The sequence below is a fragment of the Perognathus longimembris genome, chromosome 14, assembly GCF_023159225.1.
Source record: "Perognathus longimembris pacificus isolate PPM17 chromosome 14, ASM2315922v1, whole genome shotgun sequence".
Classification (NCBI taxonomy): domain Eukaryota; kingdom Metazoa; phylum Chordata; class Mammalia; order Rodentia; family Heteromyidae; genus Perognathus; species Perognathus longimembris.
The window spans coordinates 30,750,048-30,766,515 of record NC_063174.1 but is presented as its reverse complement, the minus strand read 5'-3'; the positions used below and the strand labels follow the sequence as shown (position 1 = coordinate 30,766,515).

Genomic DNA, 16,468 nt, shown 5'->3' with positions numbered 1-16,468 from the left:
CGGCTCTTCACAGTATGCAAAGCCTTTCTGCCCTCTCTCACTTGTCCCTCTCACAGATCCTGCCTTTGTGTTCCTGAGAAGAACTTCAAGGTTGGAAGGAACTTTAGGACTGACTCAAGCCATTGGGTAGAAGGAAACAAATGTAGAGCAGAATTCAGGTCTTCTAGTCCACAGGGCCATGCTGTCACTCCTGACCTATAGGTCAGGTCACTTGAACAGCTCTAATAACCCCAGGGTCTCCCCCAGCAGGTTGCACGGGCCTGGACGTGCAGGGAGTGCCATTGCTACAAGAGCTTTCCAATGGAAACATACTTTGCAGACAGCTAGGAAGTGACTCCAAACCCCCACCTGAACTCACTTCTAGAACCTTCCGGAAAACTATTACAGGTTAGCCCCACACATGGATTAGCATCTCATTTGAGAAACAGGACCTACAGGACCTCATTTCTTAGAACAGCTCACATCTTCTAGGTTGTGCATGTGTATGTGCTCGCACTAGGACTGAAATTCAAGGCTTGGGTACTATCCCTGAACTTTTTGCTCAAGGATAGTGCTCTACCACTTGAGTCACCGCTCCACTTCTGGCTTTTTGCTTGATAATTAGAGCTAAGTCTCACCAATGTTCCTACTCAGGTTGCCTTTGAACCACAATCCTGAGATTTTGGGCCCCGTGAGTAGCTGGGATTGCAGGCTTGAGCCATCAGCACCTCACTCTACATTCCGTATCCTTCACAGTTTACTCTACAACAGAGAAAGGAGATGGTGGCCGAGAATTTCTCACAGGTGGATGCATAGCCAACAAATGCCAGGTATGCTGTGGCATCTGATAATGAGAGAAGGTAAATCAGAAATTGTATCTACCTTAGTATGAGAAAAACTCATTTGATTTTTTTCCTTGTTGTCTCCTGCCACTTTTCTTATCTAAAATTATAGGAGAGGAGAGTTCTCTTTATCCTTTGTTTTGGAGACAGGTACAGTATATAATACCTCAATGGCACTTTCCTGGGTTTATTTCTCTGAGGGCAAGATAAAAATCACTTGGCAGTAACGGCTGCCACCTTGTGGACAAACACCAAACTTCCACTAGAAAAAAAAAACCCAAAAAATTATGGCAATGTTAAATGCTAAACACCAGAGATCCCGGGTGACCACTAAACCTTGGATATGTTGTATAACTCATGCACATTCCTGGAATTTTATGTGTGGCAGATGTCACAGCCACTGGGCTCCTAATATTCTGGGCCACAACACCATTTAGTTGTGGGTGAACCCTGTGACTCCAGGCATGGAATCACAACGATTTCCTTTTGTAGGTAAAATGCCCTAACACTGGGTCTGAGAGTTCTTGATCTGCTTCATCAGCTGTGACTTGGGAAGAAGTTCCTGTAGTTAAGCTGACTCAATGCCAGCTGGATACCACTCTATCAGCCAGTGATCCAAAGGCCACAGGAAACCATGTGGCCTGTGGCTCTGAACAGGGCTCTACCACTTGATTCATAGCACTCCCAGGGAGCTGGAGCTTGGAGCCAGTCTGAGATGGAATTCTCTACCAGGTACCCCTCTCAAGCTCTGTGGGTCAACCTGCCCTGCCCACCCCCTAAAAGAAAGGAGCCATGTGCAGGGTGCAGGAGGCCACAGTGGAAGATGTAGATAACTGGAGCTCCAGAGAAATGGAAGCCTTGGGAGAGGAGAAGCAGAAACACAAGGGTGAGATGTAAGAATGGCACAGGCTCTAGCCTCAGGGACCACAGGAGCACTGACTAGGAAAGGGAGCCTGAAGCAGCTTGGACCAGGAGAGGAGGAGGGGGAGGAGGGTAGAGAGGCAGGGACGATAAGCTACTCTCCCCTCCCCCTGCTCCGTTGCTAGGCAGCGGAAAAGAGTTCACATCACTGATCCCCCTTCAGAGCATCCTTCCTCCTGCCTTTGTTCCAAGCTTCCACGCTTCGCCCACTTCCAGGCTGAGCATGTGTCCTGCCCAGCGCTGATTTGAACACAGTGCTCATATCATAGGCATGCAAGTGAGAATTCCAAGATTCTATTTAAAAGAAATTATCTCATGTCATCAGAAATGACTGACAGCCTCTAATGATGGGAAAGTAAGGGACAAGGCCTTCCCATGGGTACTTTGGAAGTGTGAGTTTAGAAACGCAGTGGTTATGATCACAGAGGGCTTGGCAGTCACAACGCTTTACAATCCTTTTTACCACTTTGGAGCCAAATTTCTCTGTGCCTCGATTTTCTCATCTGTAAAATAGGGTGAGCATGTGCTGATTTCATGGGGTGGCCACAAGAGTTAAGTGAGATAACAAACATAAAGCACTAAGAATAATGACTGGAAGACAGCAAGAAGATGTTAGCTCTCTTTAGCCATGATGGAAGAGAGTGTCTGTTGGACTCAATCCAAATTTTACATGCATATATACACAGCCATAAAGAACAGCAAAATGGATAGAATTCGGATGGTTATGTTAAGTAAGGTAACTCAGCCTGAAAAAGTCAAATATCTAAGGTCTTCCCTCAAAAGTGAAATGTAGTCTTTCAAAATGAGGGATAGGAATGTAAGGTGGGTCCTGTTTGGGGCTTGGACAGGAGAGGTTGTGGAGGGTGAGAACAGGAGCTAATTCTTTATGCCAGCCTGTGAAACTAGAACAATGAGCCTGTTGAAGTTGTGTTGAGAAGCGGGTAGGGAGGAAGAGGAGTAATGGAAGGGGTGAATTTGATCCGGGTACATTGTATGCATGTAAGAGACATCACAAGGAGCCCCCTTTGTCTAATAAATACATGCTAGTAAATGGAAAAGGAAAAAAAAAGTAAATGCATAAACCCTCTGACCAAGTGATACTGCTTCTAATTATAAACCTTAGAGAAACCCTGGAATACACATGAAAAAAATAACAGGACAAGAAAATTCATAGCAAAATGGGTTGAAACGACACACTAGGTGCCCTAGATATAGCCACAGAGAACAGGTGCACACAAAACCATCTCCAGGATGCACTATTCCATTAAAAATGAAGGAAACAATCATGATCAGAAATTACTAATGTTTGTGTTTCTCTTTTTTCTTTTCTTTCTTTGCTTCTTTCTTTCTTTTTCTGTTAGTCATGGGGCTTGAACTCAGGGTCTGGGTGCTGTCCCTGAGCACTTTTGCTCAAGGGGAGGGAATGGAAAAACTGGGAGAAAGTGAAGGAAGGGGAGACATGGTTCAACAAGAACTGTACTCAGGGCTGGGAATATGGCCTAGTGGTAAGAGTGCTTGACTCATATACATGAAGCCCTGGGTTCAATTCCCCAGTACCACATATATAGAAAACAGCCAGAAGTGGCATTGTGGCTCAAGTGGCAGAGTGCTAGCCTTGAGCAAAAAGAAGCCAGGGACAGTGCTCAGGCCCTGAGTCCAAGCCCCAGGGCTGGCAAAACAAAAAAACACACAAAACTACACTCATTATCTGATTCATATAACTGTAACTCTTCTCTATATCAACTCCACAATAACAATACTAATAAATTACAAAAAAAAAAAAAAAAAACAAGAGTCTCACAGACTTTCTTGCCTGGACTTTCTTGGCTTTGGAATGCGATCCTCAGATCTCAGCCTCCTAAGCAGCTAGGATTACAGGCATGAGCCACCAGTGCTTGGCCCTGATCTTCACTTTAACCTAGGCAGGAAGGCTTTGGAGACAGGAAAGGGAATCATACTCACGGGTGTCTGGAAGCAGCAGAACAACTTGGTGAGGAAGGGGTGGTTACGGGCCAGGGCCAGGATCCTCTTCTCGGTCATTGTGCACTCCACGTCGTCATCCTGCAGGATCACGTCCTTCTTCAACACCTTCACGGCATAGAGCTCTCCCGTGTCCTTTATCCTAGCCAGCATCACCTAGGACCAAGCGGGGGGGCATTGGGATGTCCTCAGGGGTGGGTACCCATAAGAAATATGGATATGGGTGTACACACACACACACACACACACACACACACGAATTGTATACAAAAGGAGCACTTCAATCCAGGGGGTCAAAGCCAAGACTCACCTTCCCAAAACTCCCCTTCCCTAACACTCGGATAAACTCAAAGTTGTGGATGCCAAGTCTGCTAGAAGAATTCATTCCAACTCCATTTCCTTCTTTGGTGCCCTCCTTCCCCTGTCGCCTTAGGGTTGATCTAGAAACGAGTTTCTGCAAGGGAGAGGAGGAATGAAAAGAGTCAGAAATTGCAGTGTAAACAGAAAGCATGGAGGGAGGGAGACAACATCCTAGCTAGGACTGGATCTAGCCTCCGCCTAGCAGGTGTACGGAGATCAGCTCAGTTCACTGGATGAGCAAGGTTCTGCAGCACTAAACTGCTTCAATATCATTTGTGCTGACACATGCCTGCAATCCCAGCATTCAAGAAGTGAAGGCAGGGGCTGGGGATATAGCCTAGTGGCAAGAGTGCCTGCCTCGGATACACGAGGCCCTAGGTTCGATTCCCCAGCACCACATATACAGAAAACGGCCAGAAGCGGCGCTGTGGCTCAAGCGGCAGAGTGCTAGCCTTGAGCGGGAAGAAGCCAGGGACAGTGCTCAGGCCCTGAGTCCAAGGCCCAGGACTGGCCAAAAAGAAGTGAAGGCAGCAGGAGGATCTTGAGTTCATGGCCACCATGGGCTACTGAGCCAGTTCTAGAATAGCCTAGGCTACAGAGCAAAAGTCTCTCATAAAATGGAGCTCAGTGATAGAGCACTCTTGCCTAGCATGTGTACAAAGCCATAGGTTTGATCTCTAGCATCACAAGAAAATATTTTTATTACTTTATTATTGTTTTCAAGATGATATGCAGTGGGGCTACCTTTACATACATCAGGTAGTAAGTATAGTTCCTTCCTTTTGCAAGGTATCATCTGTTTCCTCATTTTCTCTCGTTCTCTCCTTCTCACCTCTGCCCTCAAGTTGCTTAGCTCACTTTCATCAATGTCCAGTGCAGCCAGTGCTGCTGCTCCTGCATTTTCACCCATTTTCCACCGATTCTGTGTCTTCCCCCACCTTCCCTCAGATGTGCATGTGTATACACCTTATATGAGGTAAAGAAAACAGAGTTATCAGAAAACAAACCCCCCAAAATTAAGAAAAGGTCCTTTGTTTCCATATCTTTGGAGTACATTTCAGTGTGCGTGTGTGCCTGTGTGTGTGTGTGTGATATATATATATATATATATATATATATATATATATGAAGAGATATATATATATATATATATGAAGAGACGCTTGGGTATTACAACTTGGTGATTTTCTCCCAAGACTATCCTCTTTTGGTCTTACTGTATGTGTGTAGAATCCTGTGCAATTTGTCACGTCCCATTGCATTTTAAATCTAACATCTGCATATCAGAAAGAACATATACTGTTTGTCTCTCTGAGCTTGGCTTACCTCGCTTGACATGATTTGTTCCAGTTCCACCCATTTTCCAGTGAATGACATTATTTTATCCTTTCTAATGGCTGTGTAAAATTCCATTGTCTATAGGTACCACATTTTCTTGGATCCATTCATCTATTGTGGGGCATCTGGGTTGCTTCTATAACTTAGCTTTTGTGAACAGCGTGGCAATGAACATGGAAGTGCAGGTGATGCTGGGTAGATGCCCAGGAGTGGTATGTCTGGGTCGTAAGGAAGGTCTATGTTTAGTTTTTTGAGGAACCTCCAGACTGCTTTCCAGAGTGATCATATTAGTTTACAAACAGCAGTGCATCCCTGCCAGCATTTGTTGTCTGAATTCAGAATATAGGTCATTCTGACTGGGATAAGGTAGTATTTCAGGATTGTTTTTATTTGCATTCCCTTTCTTTTTTTTTTTATTTTATTTTATTTTATTTTTTTTTTGGCCAGTCCTGGGCCTTGGACTCAGGGCCTGAGCACTGTCCCTGGCTTCTTCCCACTCAAGGCTAGCACTCTGCCACTTGAGCCACAGCGCCGCTTCTGGCCGTTTTCTGTATATGTGGTGCTGGGGAATCGAACCTAGGGCCTCGTGTATCCGAGGCAGGCACTCTTGCCACTAGGCTATATCCCCAGCCCCTGCATTCCCTTTCTTGCCAGGGATGTTAAACATTGCCTCAAGTGTTTGTTTGTTTGTGCCATTCTTATCTCTTCTGAGAGGTCTCTCTTTAGCTCCCTTGTTCATTTAGTGACTCGTTTATTAGGTTTGGGATGGATTAGTTTCTTGAGCTCCTTGTACATATTGGATATTAGGTCTTTGTTTGATGTATTGCTGGTGAAGACCTTTTCCCATTTGGTTGGCTGTCTTTCTAGTTTAATAGCTATGTCCTCAACTGTGCAGAAACTTTTTAATTTTAATACAGTCCTATTTGTTGAGTCTCTCTCCTATCTGTTGTGCCTCTGGGACTCCATTCAGGAAGTTCCTGCCTGTACTTATAATTTCTAATGTCTCTCCACCCACTCTCGCAGTAGTCTCGGGGTTTCAGGTCTGATGTTGAAGTCTTTAATCCACTTTGAATTGATGTTAGTGTACAGTGACAGGCTGGGGTCCACTTTTAGTTTTCTGTATGCGGCTGCCCAGTTCTCCCAGCCAGCACCAATAGTTGAAGAGGCTGTGTTTTTACCACTGTATGTCTTTGGTTCCTTTGTTGAATATCAGCTGACTGTTCAATATCAGTATGTGGTTTTATTTCTGGGTCTTTTAATCTGTTCCATTGATCTTTGGGTCTATTTTAATGCCAATACCAAGATGTTTTTGTTATTATGGCTCTGGAGTAGAGCTTGAAATCTGGTACTGTGATACCACCTGTATTGCTTCTTTTGCCTAGAATTGCTTTGGCTAGTCTATGTCTTTTGTTGTTCCACACGAATTTTTGGATTTTCTCTAGATCTCAGTAAAGAATGTCATTGGGATTTTGATGGGGATTGCACTGAATTTGAATATGTTTTTTGGCAGTATGGCCATTTTTCACAATATCGATTCTACCTATCCATGAGCATGGAAGGTCTTTCTAGTTCTTGGTGTCCTTTTTGATTTCTTTCTTTAGATTTTTATAGTTTTCACTATCTAGACCTTTTACATATTTAGTTAGGTTAACCCATAGATTTTTTTTTTAGGCTATTGCAAATTAGGTTGTTTTCATGATTTCCCTATCTGTTTGTACACTGTTGGCATACAGAAAGGCCTTTTTTTTTGTGGATTAATTTTGCATCCTGCTACTTTGCCCAAGTGGTCAATTATCTCTAGGAGTTTGGGAGTAGAGTTTTTGGATCCTTCAGGTATAAGATCATGTCATCTGCAAATCGGGATAGTTTAATTTCTTCATTCTCTGCATGAATCCCTTTAATGTCCTTTCCTTGCCTTATTGCTCTGGCTAAGAATTCCAGAACTATATTGAAGAGGAATGGAGAGAGTGGGCACCCTTGCCTTGTTTCTTATTTTAGAGGAAATGGTTTTTTGTTTTTCCCCATTTAGTATGATACTGGCTTTTGGTATATAGCTCTTATTGTTTTAAGGAATGTTCCTTCTATTCCTAGAAAAGCAGCTTTATTATTGCTGGTTTGTTGTTTTTTTAACTAAGACCTCAGTATCAGCTTCTGGTATATCCTTACTATTGTAAAATACACACTAGGCAGTTACCATTTAGGTGCAAATGTAAGCTTGGAAACGTGAGTGCCTTAGGCAGGTTCCCCTTTCCATCTTACTATGAGGTGGTCAAGTTCTCAGTGCCACCTAGTGTCCATCCCATGTAGCACAGTCTACGTGAGAACCAAGTGCCATTAGAGAGGGCAATGAAGCAACTTTTATTTTTACAAAATTTTATATTATAGAGGGAAAAAAATCTCAGTGTAAAAATATAAACAATATCCAGAATTATGAAGGATACAATGTTTAAATATTTGAACACTTACAGACATGATTTTATACCTGGCTAATTTTTAAAGGTATTATTGTTTTATTTTACACATTTTTATTTAAAAATTAGTCATGTATATTCCCCACATCTCTAACTGCCTTCTGAGAACATGAAGGTTTTATTGTTGGTTGGCTGTTTTTTGGTGCTGGGGACAGGACCCAGGGACACACATATTAGACAAGTGTTTACTAAGCTATTCAACTCTACCAGCCAGAGAACACGCATTTTAATGAATGCTTAGTAGTCTATTTTATGGATATATTATCATCTGTGTGCTAATCTACTTGCTATGGGAAATGTGTGTCGTTTACTGTTCACTACAATAATACCCCAATGAATATACTTGCACACAAATCTTCAAAACAATAATTACAGTATTATGCCATTTGCAGAGAAATGGGTGGGCCTAGAACAAATCATGTTAAGTAAGGTAAGGCAAGCTCAGAAAGAAAAAGGGTGCATGTTTTCTCTCATATGTGGAAGCTAGATCTAAGCCCGGACATGATAAATTATACAGGACTCTGGGCATCCACACACAATGAGACTAAAGGAGGCTATTCTTAGGGGAGAAACACAAAGGCGTAATGCCTCTGTGCCTCTGATCATATAAACTAATATTTATCAAAATGAACTCCAGAAAATGGGAAGAAAAGTAATTATGAATTTGGGTTCTAAAAGCAGCTGCCTGGGTTCAAAGAACTACTGTATTCTCAATTCCATGACCTTGAGTAAACTACTTCCCCAACCTCCTGATGGAAGAGGCTATAGAATCTGCTATGGGACTTATGGTGAGGTACAAAAAAATAAAGCATTTTGGTAGGTTCCAGGTACAATGCTGTCTCATTTATTGTCTATTTTCTATTCTGTTCTTCCCTTCCTTCCTTCCCTTTTTCTTTCTTTCTTTTTCTCTTGCTTTTCTTGTGCCAGTACTTGGGTTTGAACTCAGGACCTTGTTCTCTAGTTTGGCTATTCCACTCAAAGCTGCTGCTCTACCACTTGCACCATACCTGTACTTCTGGCTTTTTTTGCTTGTTAATTAGAGATAAAGAGTCTCTCAGATTTGTCTGCCTGGACTGGCTTCAACCTAGGATGCTTAGATCTTAGCCTCCTGAGTAACTAGGATTACAGGCATAACCACCTAAGATAGCTTTTGGGAAATTGAGTTGCTTAGGACACAGTGTTAACTTTGAAGACTTTTGACACAGAACCAATGAGCCCTCTACAGAGGGCTCCCACAGCATAGCGAATAGTTTGGTATCATGGACTTGAACAGGAAGAAAATGTGGCTGATGGTTTTCAGGTCCTATGTGTCCCCTGACAGTGAGGACTCAACCCAAAAGTAGGGCAACTTTTGCAGATACCTCCCGTGGAACATTTCCCACATAACCGCTAGAATGGAGCTCCTGATCTATTTAGCTTTTTAAAACGCTCACCTGGGGTGGCCACTAAGCAATACAGGCAGAGACCCACTGTGAGACTGTGGGCCTCTGAAACTTCAAGGATTTTCCTTACTGAACCCATGCAATTGGGATAGCAGGATAGAAAATGGATCCTTGTTAAGATCTGCTGGTTTTAATTGCTCCTCCTCTACATCTCCCTTCATAAAATGTCCAAGATAGAAAAAGGATATCAGCTTAAATTTCAGTTCTTCCACTTGTGCATTTGGTTTAAAATAAACCAAATCAATGTTTCTTAATCTTTCTTAACCAGTTCTTTTCTTTTTGTTAAGATAGTTCTCTCTTTCTAATACTGTATTGTGAAATAACAGGTGAATTTGGGTTTCTCCGTCTGAAATATTGTAACATTAAAGATATCTGATTCAGGCTCATGCCTATAACTCTACCTCCTCAGGAAGCTGAGATATGGGGATCATGATTTAAAAGCCAGTGGGGGCAAGAAAGCCTGTGAGACTCATATCTCAAATTAACCATCAAAAAGCCAGAAGTGGAGGTATGGCTCAAGTGGTAGAGCACCTATCTCATTCTACTGCATTTTAGAAGACCTGGCACAAGCTGAAACCCTTCATCTCTCCTCCTAGAAACAGCAGTCCTATAGATTAGAATCTAGATTAGAACCCTTTCCTCACCATTTTACATCCTGCCTGCCTACCCACAAGTAGACAGACTGAGACTTTTCTAGTTCCTTCCTGAAATCAAGAAACATATTGTCTATACAGATTGCTCACCCATTAGGTGGGAGACTTTCAGGAAAAAGGAAATGAGGTGGTAAGTGCCAATATTCCCCAAGTTAGTGAGAATCATAGTGATTACACTTCCTCCTCTAAGCACCTAGGGATTATTTAAGTCTAGAATTTTCCCAGACAAGGTGTCAAGTTACATCTTCCCAGCTCTCTACAGATACCAGATGTTGGTCAGGAAGGCGGGAAGAAGAATTGACCTGGGAGGGGGCCAAAGAGCTCATGACAGCCCCAGGTGGCAATCACTCAGGGAGGCTGTTAACCAAGCACATTCAGGGCAATTGACCTAATTCCACCCACTCCTGACAGTCTAGAGCAAGGAATTTCCATCACTTGTTATCTGAGAAATATAAATTCATAGTCCATAAACAAAACTGGCACTGGAGCTTGAACTCAGAGCCTGGGCACTGTCCCCAGACTTTTTGGCTCAAGGCTAGCACTCTACCACTCCATCCACAGGTCCACTTCAGGCTTTTAAGTGGCTAGTTAGAAATAAGAGTCTGGGAGACTTTCCTGCCTGGGCTGGCTTTGATTCTCAGATCTCAGTCTCCTGAGTAGCTTGGTGACAGGTGTGAACCACTGATGCCCAGCTAAATTCAACCTCTCGAGACAAGAAAGCTGAGACCATGTTTACTTGATACCTGTTCTGCCCAGTTAGACTGTTCATTGCACAGGATTCTGGATTCTAAGCGTCTCACCAGACTAGAATGACAGGAAGCCAATTAAAAAAAAGAAAGATAAAGATTCTCCTATTTGTGGTGGATTCTGCGTGCTCATTATTCCTTGTCATATAACTATACACAGACTCTTACTTATGGAACAATTTTTTTTCTGGTCCTGGGGCTTGAACTCAGGACTTGGGACTATCCCTGAGCCTCTCTGTACTCAAGGCTAGTGCTCTACCACATAAGCCACAGCTCCACTTCCAGTTTTTTTCTGAATAATTTATTGGTGATAAGAGTCTCACAGACTTTTATGCCGAGGCTGGCTTCAAATTGTGATCCTCAGATCTTAGCCTCCTGACTAGCTAGGCTTATAGGTGTGAGCCCCCAGTGCTGGGCTACAAAACACTTTTTAAAACTACAATAAGGCTATGTATATGCTGGGGATTAGAAACTCTGGGGATGTCTTATGCTCTTATTTGGGGGTCACCACATCTGAATAGATTTTAAATTACAACAGTTTAAAAAAAAAGCCAAGTCTCACCGAAGTTGGAGAAATATTTCCAGGTTGGAGACCCATTCCTGCCAAGGTCTTGGCGAGCTCCACTGCATTTACACCACAGTTAGGGGCCACGTTTGCTTGACATCGAATATGTACATTCATTTTACAAACTAGAAGAGGGGGGAAATAGAACCCACAGTCAGAAATGGAGCAGACATTACACGCTGCAAGACAAAACTACCCACCTTAAAGATTACGACAAGGGAATTAGGCTGAACGAATGTCATCTCCTAAAATGAAATTCACACTTAAGACGATTCCTGGCATTTCATTTATTTCTCTTTTGTGCAGAAGCTGACATCTGGTGCTCAAAAAAAATCTATTCTATGTTTTTTTCATGATTTGATGAACCACATTTATCAAAACTACATGTAACAGTCATGGATGGCTCAACACAATCCAATCTAAAGATGAAAGCTTTCATCATGAGAACCATGTGGGATGACAAGGCAGCGGCATGCATGCTTCAGAGAGATCACTGCTGAAAAACAGGAGGTTTCTGAGAGCTGAGACTGTGAATTTCTCCCTTTCTGAGAATTGCAGCGGCTGGGCTGCCCACCTAGCATGGAGACACGTGCTCTGGGGCTTTGTGGTTCTCCGTGTTTGCAGCCTGTGGTTCCAGCTATGCTTTGGGGGAACACAAAGGTAACCTTGAAAGCACTTGAGGTTAGGGTGTACAGCAGGTAGAAGAAGCAAGCAAGGCAAGTTAAGTTTCTGGTGCTCAGGAAGTGGCTTCCGAACAATGACGGCTCCAAGGTTTAATAAGCAGAAATTCGAATTCAGGCCCCTTTCAATGGGAGAACACAGCCGCAGGGTACAGCACATCTCTGTTTCTCAGAATCACACAGGTCCTTGGGGAACACATGGGCTTCATGAGCCCCAAATTTATGTCATTTCGGGATGCTTCCTGGAGAAAGCTTATGAAAAAGGCTGTGACTTAGGCTTTACTAGCTTCGTGGGAAACTGATCCTTTAGAAAAGACACATGTCTACAGTGCTTCTCAAAACCAGTATGTCAATAAGAACAGGAGTTATAGGAGCTGAAGCTATAGCTGAGTTATAGCACATGGAAGGTGCACTCCCCTCAGGTAAGAGGGGTGGAGGGGAGACCCAGGCATGGCTCCAACCTCAGCAAGAGCTAGATGGAAGCAGAAAGTAACGTCCACAATGGGCGTTCAGACTCAGTGGAGACCATCAAATTGAGATCAAGGACCACAGGAAGCAGAAACACTAACAGCTAGACCTGCTGATTTGGTACAGTGGTAAAAATTTAAAAAAAAAATGTGAGCCAGGTACCAGTGGCTCAGGAAGCTGAGATCTGAGGATTACTATTCCTACAACCTGGGCAGGAACAACTGTGAGGCTCTTTTGTCCAGTTAACCACCAAAAAGCAGGAAGTAGAGCCGTGGCTCAAATAGTGCAGTGCCAGCTCTGAATAAAAAAGCTAAGGGATAGCAGCAATGCCCTGAGTTCAAGCCCCAGAACTGGTACACATGGGCTCATGTACACATACACACACACACACACACACACACACACACACACACACACACACACACACGGAAGCTAGGTAGCTAGATCGCTGGAGTTAACATTTGACTTCAGGGTGTATGATTACTCTGGGGATCAGATACATTTCTCTTTCCATGCCTGTCAGGGGATATATAAAACTATGAAGAGATTAATATACCATATATCTAAGACTATCAGCCCCAGGTACAATCCTAAGCCTGTAAAATTCAGACACTGTGACACAGTGGGACCCCAGAATGTCAGTGTCTCACTTTTTTCTTTTCTTTCCTTTTTTCTTCCACCAGCCCTGGGGCTAGCACTCAGGGGACTGGGTGCTGTCCTTGAGCTTCTTTTGCTCCAGACTAGCACTCTACCACATGAACTTCGACCTTTTCTGTTTATGTGGTACTGAGGAATCGAATCCAGGGCTTCATGTATGCTAGGCAAGCACTCTACCACTAAGCCACATTCCCAGCCCAGTGTCTCACTTTTACACTGAAGTCCTTGTCGCATTATCCCCCAAAGCAGGGAGCCGCAGTGATCGCAAAACGTTGGCACTTTGTAGTTGTGGATGTTGAACTTGTGTGGGATGTTGATTCCGAACCTCTGTTCAGCAATCTAGGGGAGGAAAAAGATGACAAGCACTAGGATTTCATATTAATATCTGCTGTAAAACCCGTAATTGGAGCCCACCAAGTGCAAAGTGTTCCTCTGACACCTGAGTTGGGTGTTATTTTATTGTTCTCTTCTCTGGTTAATTACTTAGGACACTTATTTTCCTTGTTACTTTTTCTTTCCTTTACCTTTTTTCTGTGCGTTTCATCATAATATTTTCATGAATGTACTTTGGTTTTACTCTCTTTTATTTTTTTTTGCCAGTCCTGGGGCTTGAACTCAGAGCCTAGGTGCTGTTCTTGAGCTTCTTTAGCTCAAGGCTAGTACTCTACCACTTTGATCCATGGCTCCACTTCCAACTTTCAGGTGGTTAATTGGAGGTAAAAGTCTCAAGGACTCTCTCAGTGCCATTCTCAGATCCCAGCTTCCTGAGTAGCTAGGATTACAGGTGTGATGCCCCATGCCTATTGCCTTTCTTATCCCTCCCTTCCCCTCAAGCTGGTCCTTTTCCTATTCCCATATGATCCCATTTCTATTTTCTTGTTCTTATTATTTTTTAAATCTAGATTTTATACATAAGAGAAAATTTGAAATATTTGTCTGAGTCTGGCTTTAACACAGTGGTCTCCAGTTCCATCAATTTTCTCATGAATGTCATAATTCTGTTCTTTATGGATGAGCAAAACTCCATTGTGTGTGTGTGTGTGTGTGTGTGTGTGTGTGTATACACACCACTTTTATACACTCATCTGTGGAGAGACTTCTAGGCTGATTCCATGACTTGGCAATCATGAATAGTGCTACTATAAACGTGTGTTTAGGGATATCCATTATACACTGAATTTTTCTTGTTGCTATTGTTGTTTAACTATATTTTTTGTCTTTTCTTTTTTGGTATCAGGAATTAAACCCAGCATGTTATACTTGCTAGATGCTGGGCAAGCACTTTGCTACAGAGCTACACCCAAGCCCTGTATGCTGACTTTGCTTCCTTTCCATTTATGCCAAGAGTAGTTAGCAGGATCATATAGTAGTTTTATTTTTAGTCTTTGAGGAAACTCCATAGTGATTTCTATACTGTCAGGACTAATTTATCATCCCACTAACAGTGTATAAAGTTCCTTCCCTCCTAACCCCTATCCAGCATGTATGTGTTCTTTACTTGATGACTGCCATTCTCACAGTGAGATAGAAGATTTCCTTTTTCATTTCCTTCTTTTTGCAGTGCTGGGATTAAACTCAGAGCTTTGCATATCTAGACAAGTCCTCCACCACAGAGCTACAATCCCAGTCTTTTCTTAGCAATTTTCTAGTGAACAGGACATGCAGAAATGTGGGGTGCATATTTGGAGAGAGAAATGGAAACTAAGATTTTCAACTTATCTTTTCTATCCAGGCCATAGGAGTTTCTCTTCACATCCATGTTGATTTTCTGGAACTTCAGACTTCAGGTTTTAAATGGGCCTTTTATACATTATATACAAACACAATCTCTACAAATTGTTCTAGAAAGTATGTTATGGGGAACTAAAAAATGTAGTCAGAAGAAATGGACTCATAGAAGGAAGTCATTCCAAAATTTTGTAAAAGCATCCATTCTAAGTCTGCCCTTCTGGCCTTTGCCTGACATTTGCATTCTGACAGTCCGAGTACAAATCTCCCATACTGTTTCCTGCAAATAGTTGGGAGTAGTGTTTATGTTATGTGTTCTGCCTCATAATTTGAAGCAGCAGCAGCAAGAGAGCCATCAGTATGGAGTAGGGCAATTATTACTCATCTAAACACTTTTCTGGGCCAGTGCTGGTGGCTCATGCCTATCATCCTAGCCTCTCAGGAGGCTGAGACCTAGGTATCACAGTCCAAAGCCAACCCAGGCAAAAGCCCACAAGACTCTTATCTCCAATTAACCAGCAAAAGGCCAGACATGAAGGTGTGGCTCAGGTGGTCAGGAGTGCCAGCCTTGAGCAAAATAGCGAAGCAAGGTCATGAGGCCCTAAGTTCATGCCACAGTACTGGCACAAAAGTCTCTCTTTTGGCCTCTTTCCCAAGAAAGCTGTGGTCTCGGTCTTGGTCTCAGTCTCAGTATTTAGTCTCTGTCTCTCTATCTCTCTGTGTCTCTCTGTCTCTGTCTCTGTCTGTCTGTCTATCTGTCTCTCTCTCTCCCTCCCTCCCTCTCTCTCTCTCTCTTTCCTCTTCAGCAATCCTGTATATGTACTCCTGCAACCACCTAGTTCCAGATTCAGATCTGGAAGCATCTACAAAGCTTCTAAACATCAGCACTACCCCCCAGCTTTCTCCCTGCAGGATTTAAAATGTGTGCCTATTGGAGCCAAATGAAAGAATGAACTTCGAGCTTTTACACACAGATAAACATTTTTCCCTGAAATTACTTAGGAGGCTAGAGTTGATCAATGACCTCTACTTTTGGAAATGTAACTTCCTGATAACTAACTTGTTCCACAAATCTGCACAATGCTGTGTTTGGGTGAGGCACAGAGAAAGAGGTTACAGGCCTGGCCTGAGTTCATAGAGATAGTTTCTAATAAAGGCTAGATTTGGCATTGCATTATAGGCTGGGTAATGCCAAGCGCAGATCTCCTTTACTCCTTGGCGCTCTCTCCACATTAGTAGAATTGATCCATAGAGCGAATGTCCAGCTGACTACTGAAGGGATTCTCACAATGCAGCGCCTGCATGCTACGTTTCAAAAAAAAAAAAAACAACCAGAAATAAAATGCTGGAATGCATTTAAAAAAAAAAAAGGAGCAATGGGACAATGGTGGCTTATATCTATAATTCCAGCTACTCATGAAGCTGAGATGTAAGAATCACAGTTCGAAGCCAGTATGGGCAGGAAAGTATGTGAGATTGTTTTCTTCAATTTACCAGCAAAAAGGCCAGAAAGGGAACTGTGGCTCAAGTGGTAAAGTGCTAGCCTTGAGTGACAAAGCTAAGGAACAGTGTCAAGACCCGGAGTTGAACTATCAGTACCAAGCACACCAAAAAGGAAAAAAAGGAGAGAGGTGGGAG

The 16,468-nt window shown here is 42.9% G+C and overlaps 1 protein-coding gene across 2 annotated transcripts in view; it reads right to left on the bottom strand.

Moving 5' to 3' along the window:
• Nucleotides 1–16,468, bottom strand: part of Prkch (protein kinase C eta) — a 235,609-nt gene that overhangs the window by 98,764 nt on the left and 120,377 nt on the right. For both annotated transcript variants that reach the window (XM_048362542.1, XM_048362543.1), the window contains exons 6-9: nt 13,312–13,441; nt 11,295–11,422; nt 4,033–4,176; nt 3,705–3,878 (exon numbers count right to left, since the gene is read on the bottom strand). In XM_048362542.1, the coding sequence (XP_048218499.1) occupies nt 3,705–3,878; nt 4,033–4,176; nt 11,295–11,422; nt 13,312–13,441 (576 nt within the window). The remainder of the gene's footprint in view (nt 1–3,704; nt 3,879–4,032; nt 4,177–11,294; nt 11,423–13,311; nt 13,442–16,468) is intronic.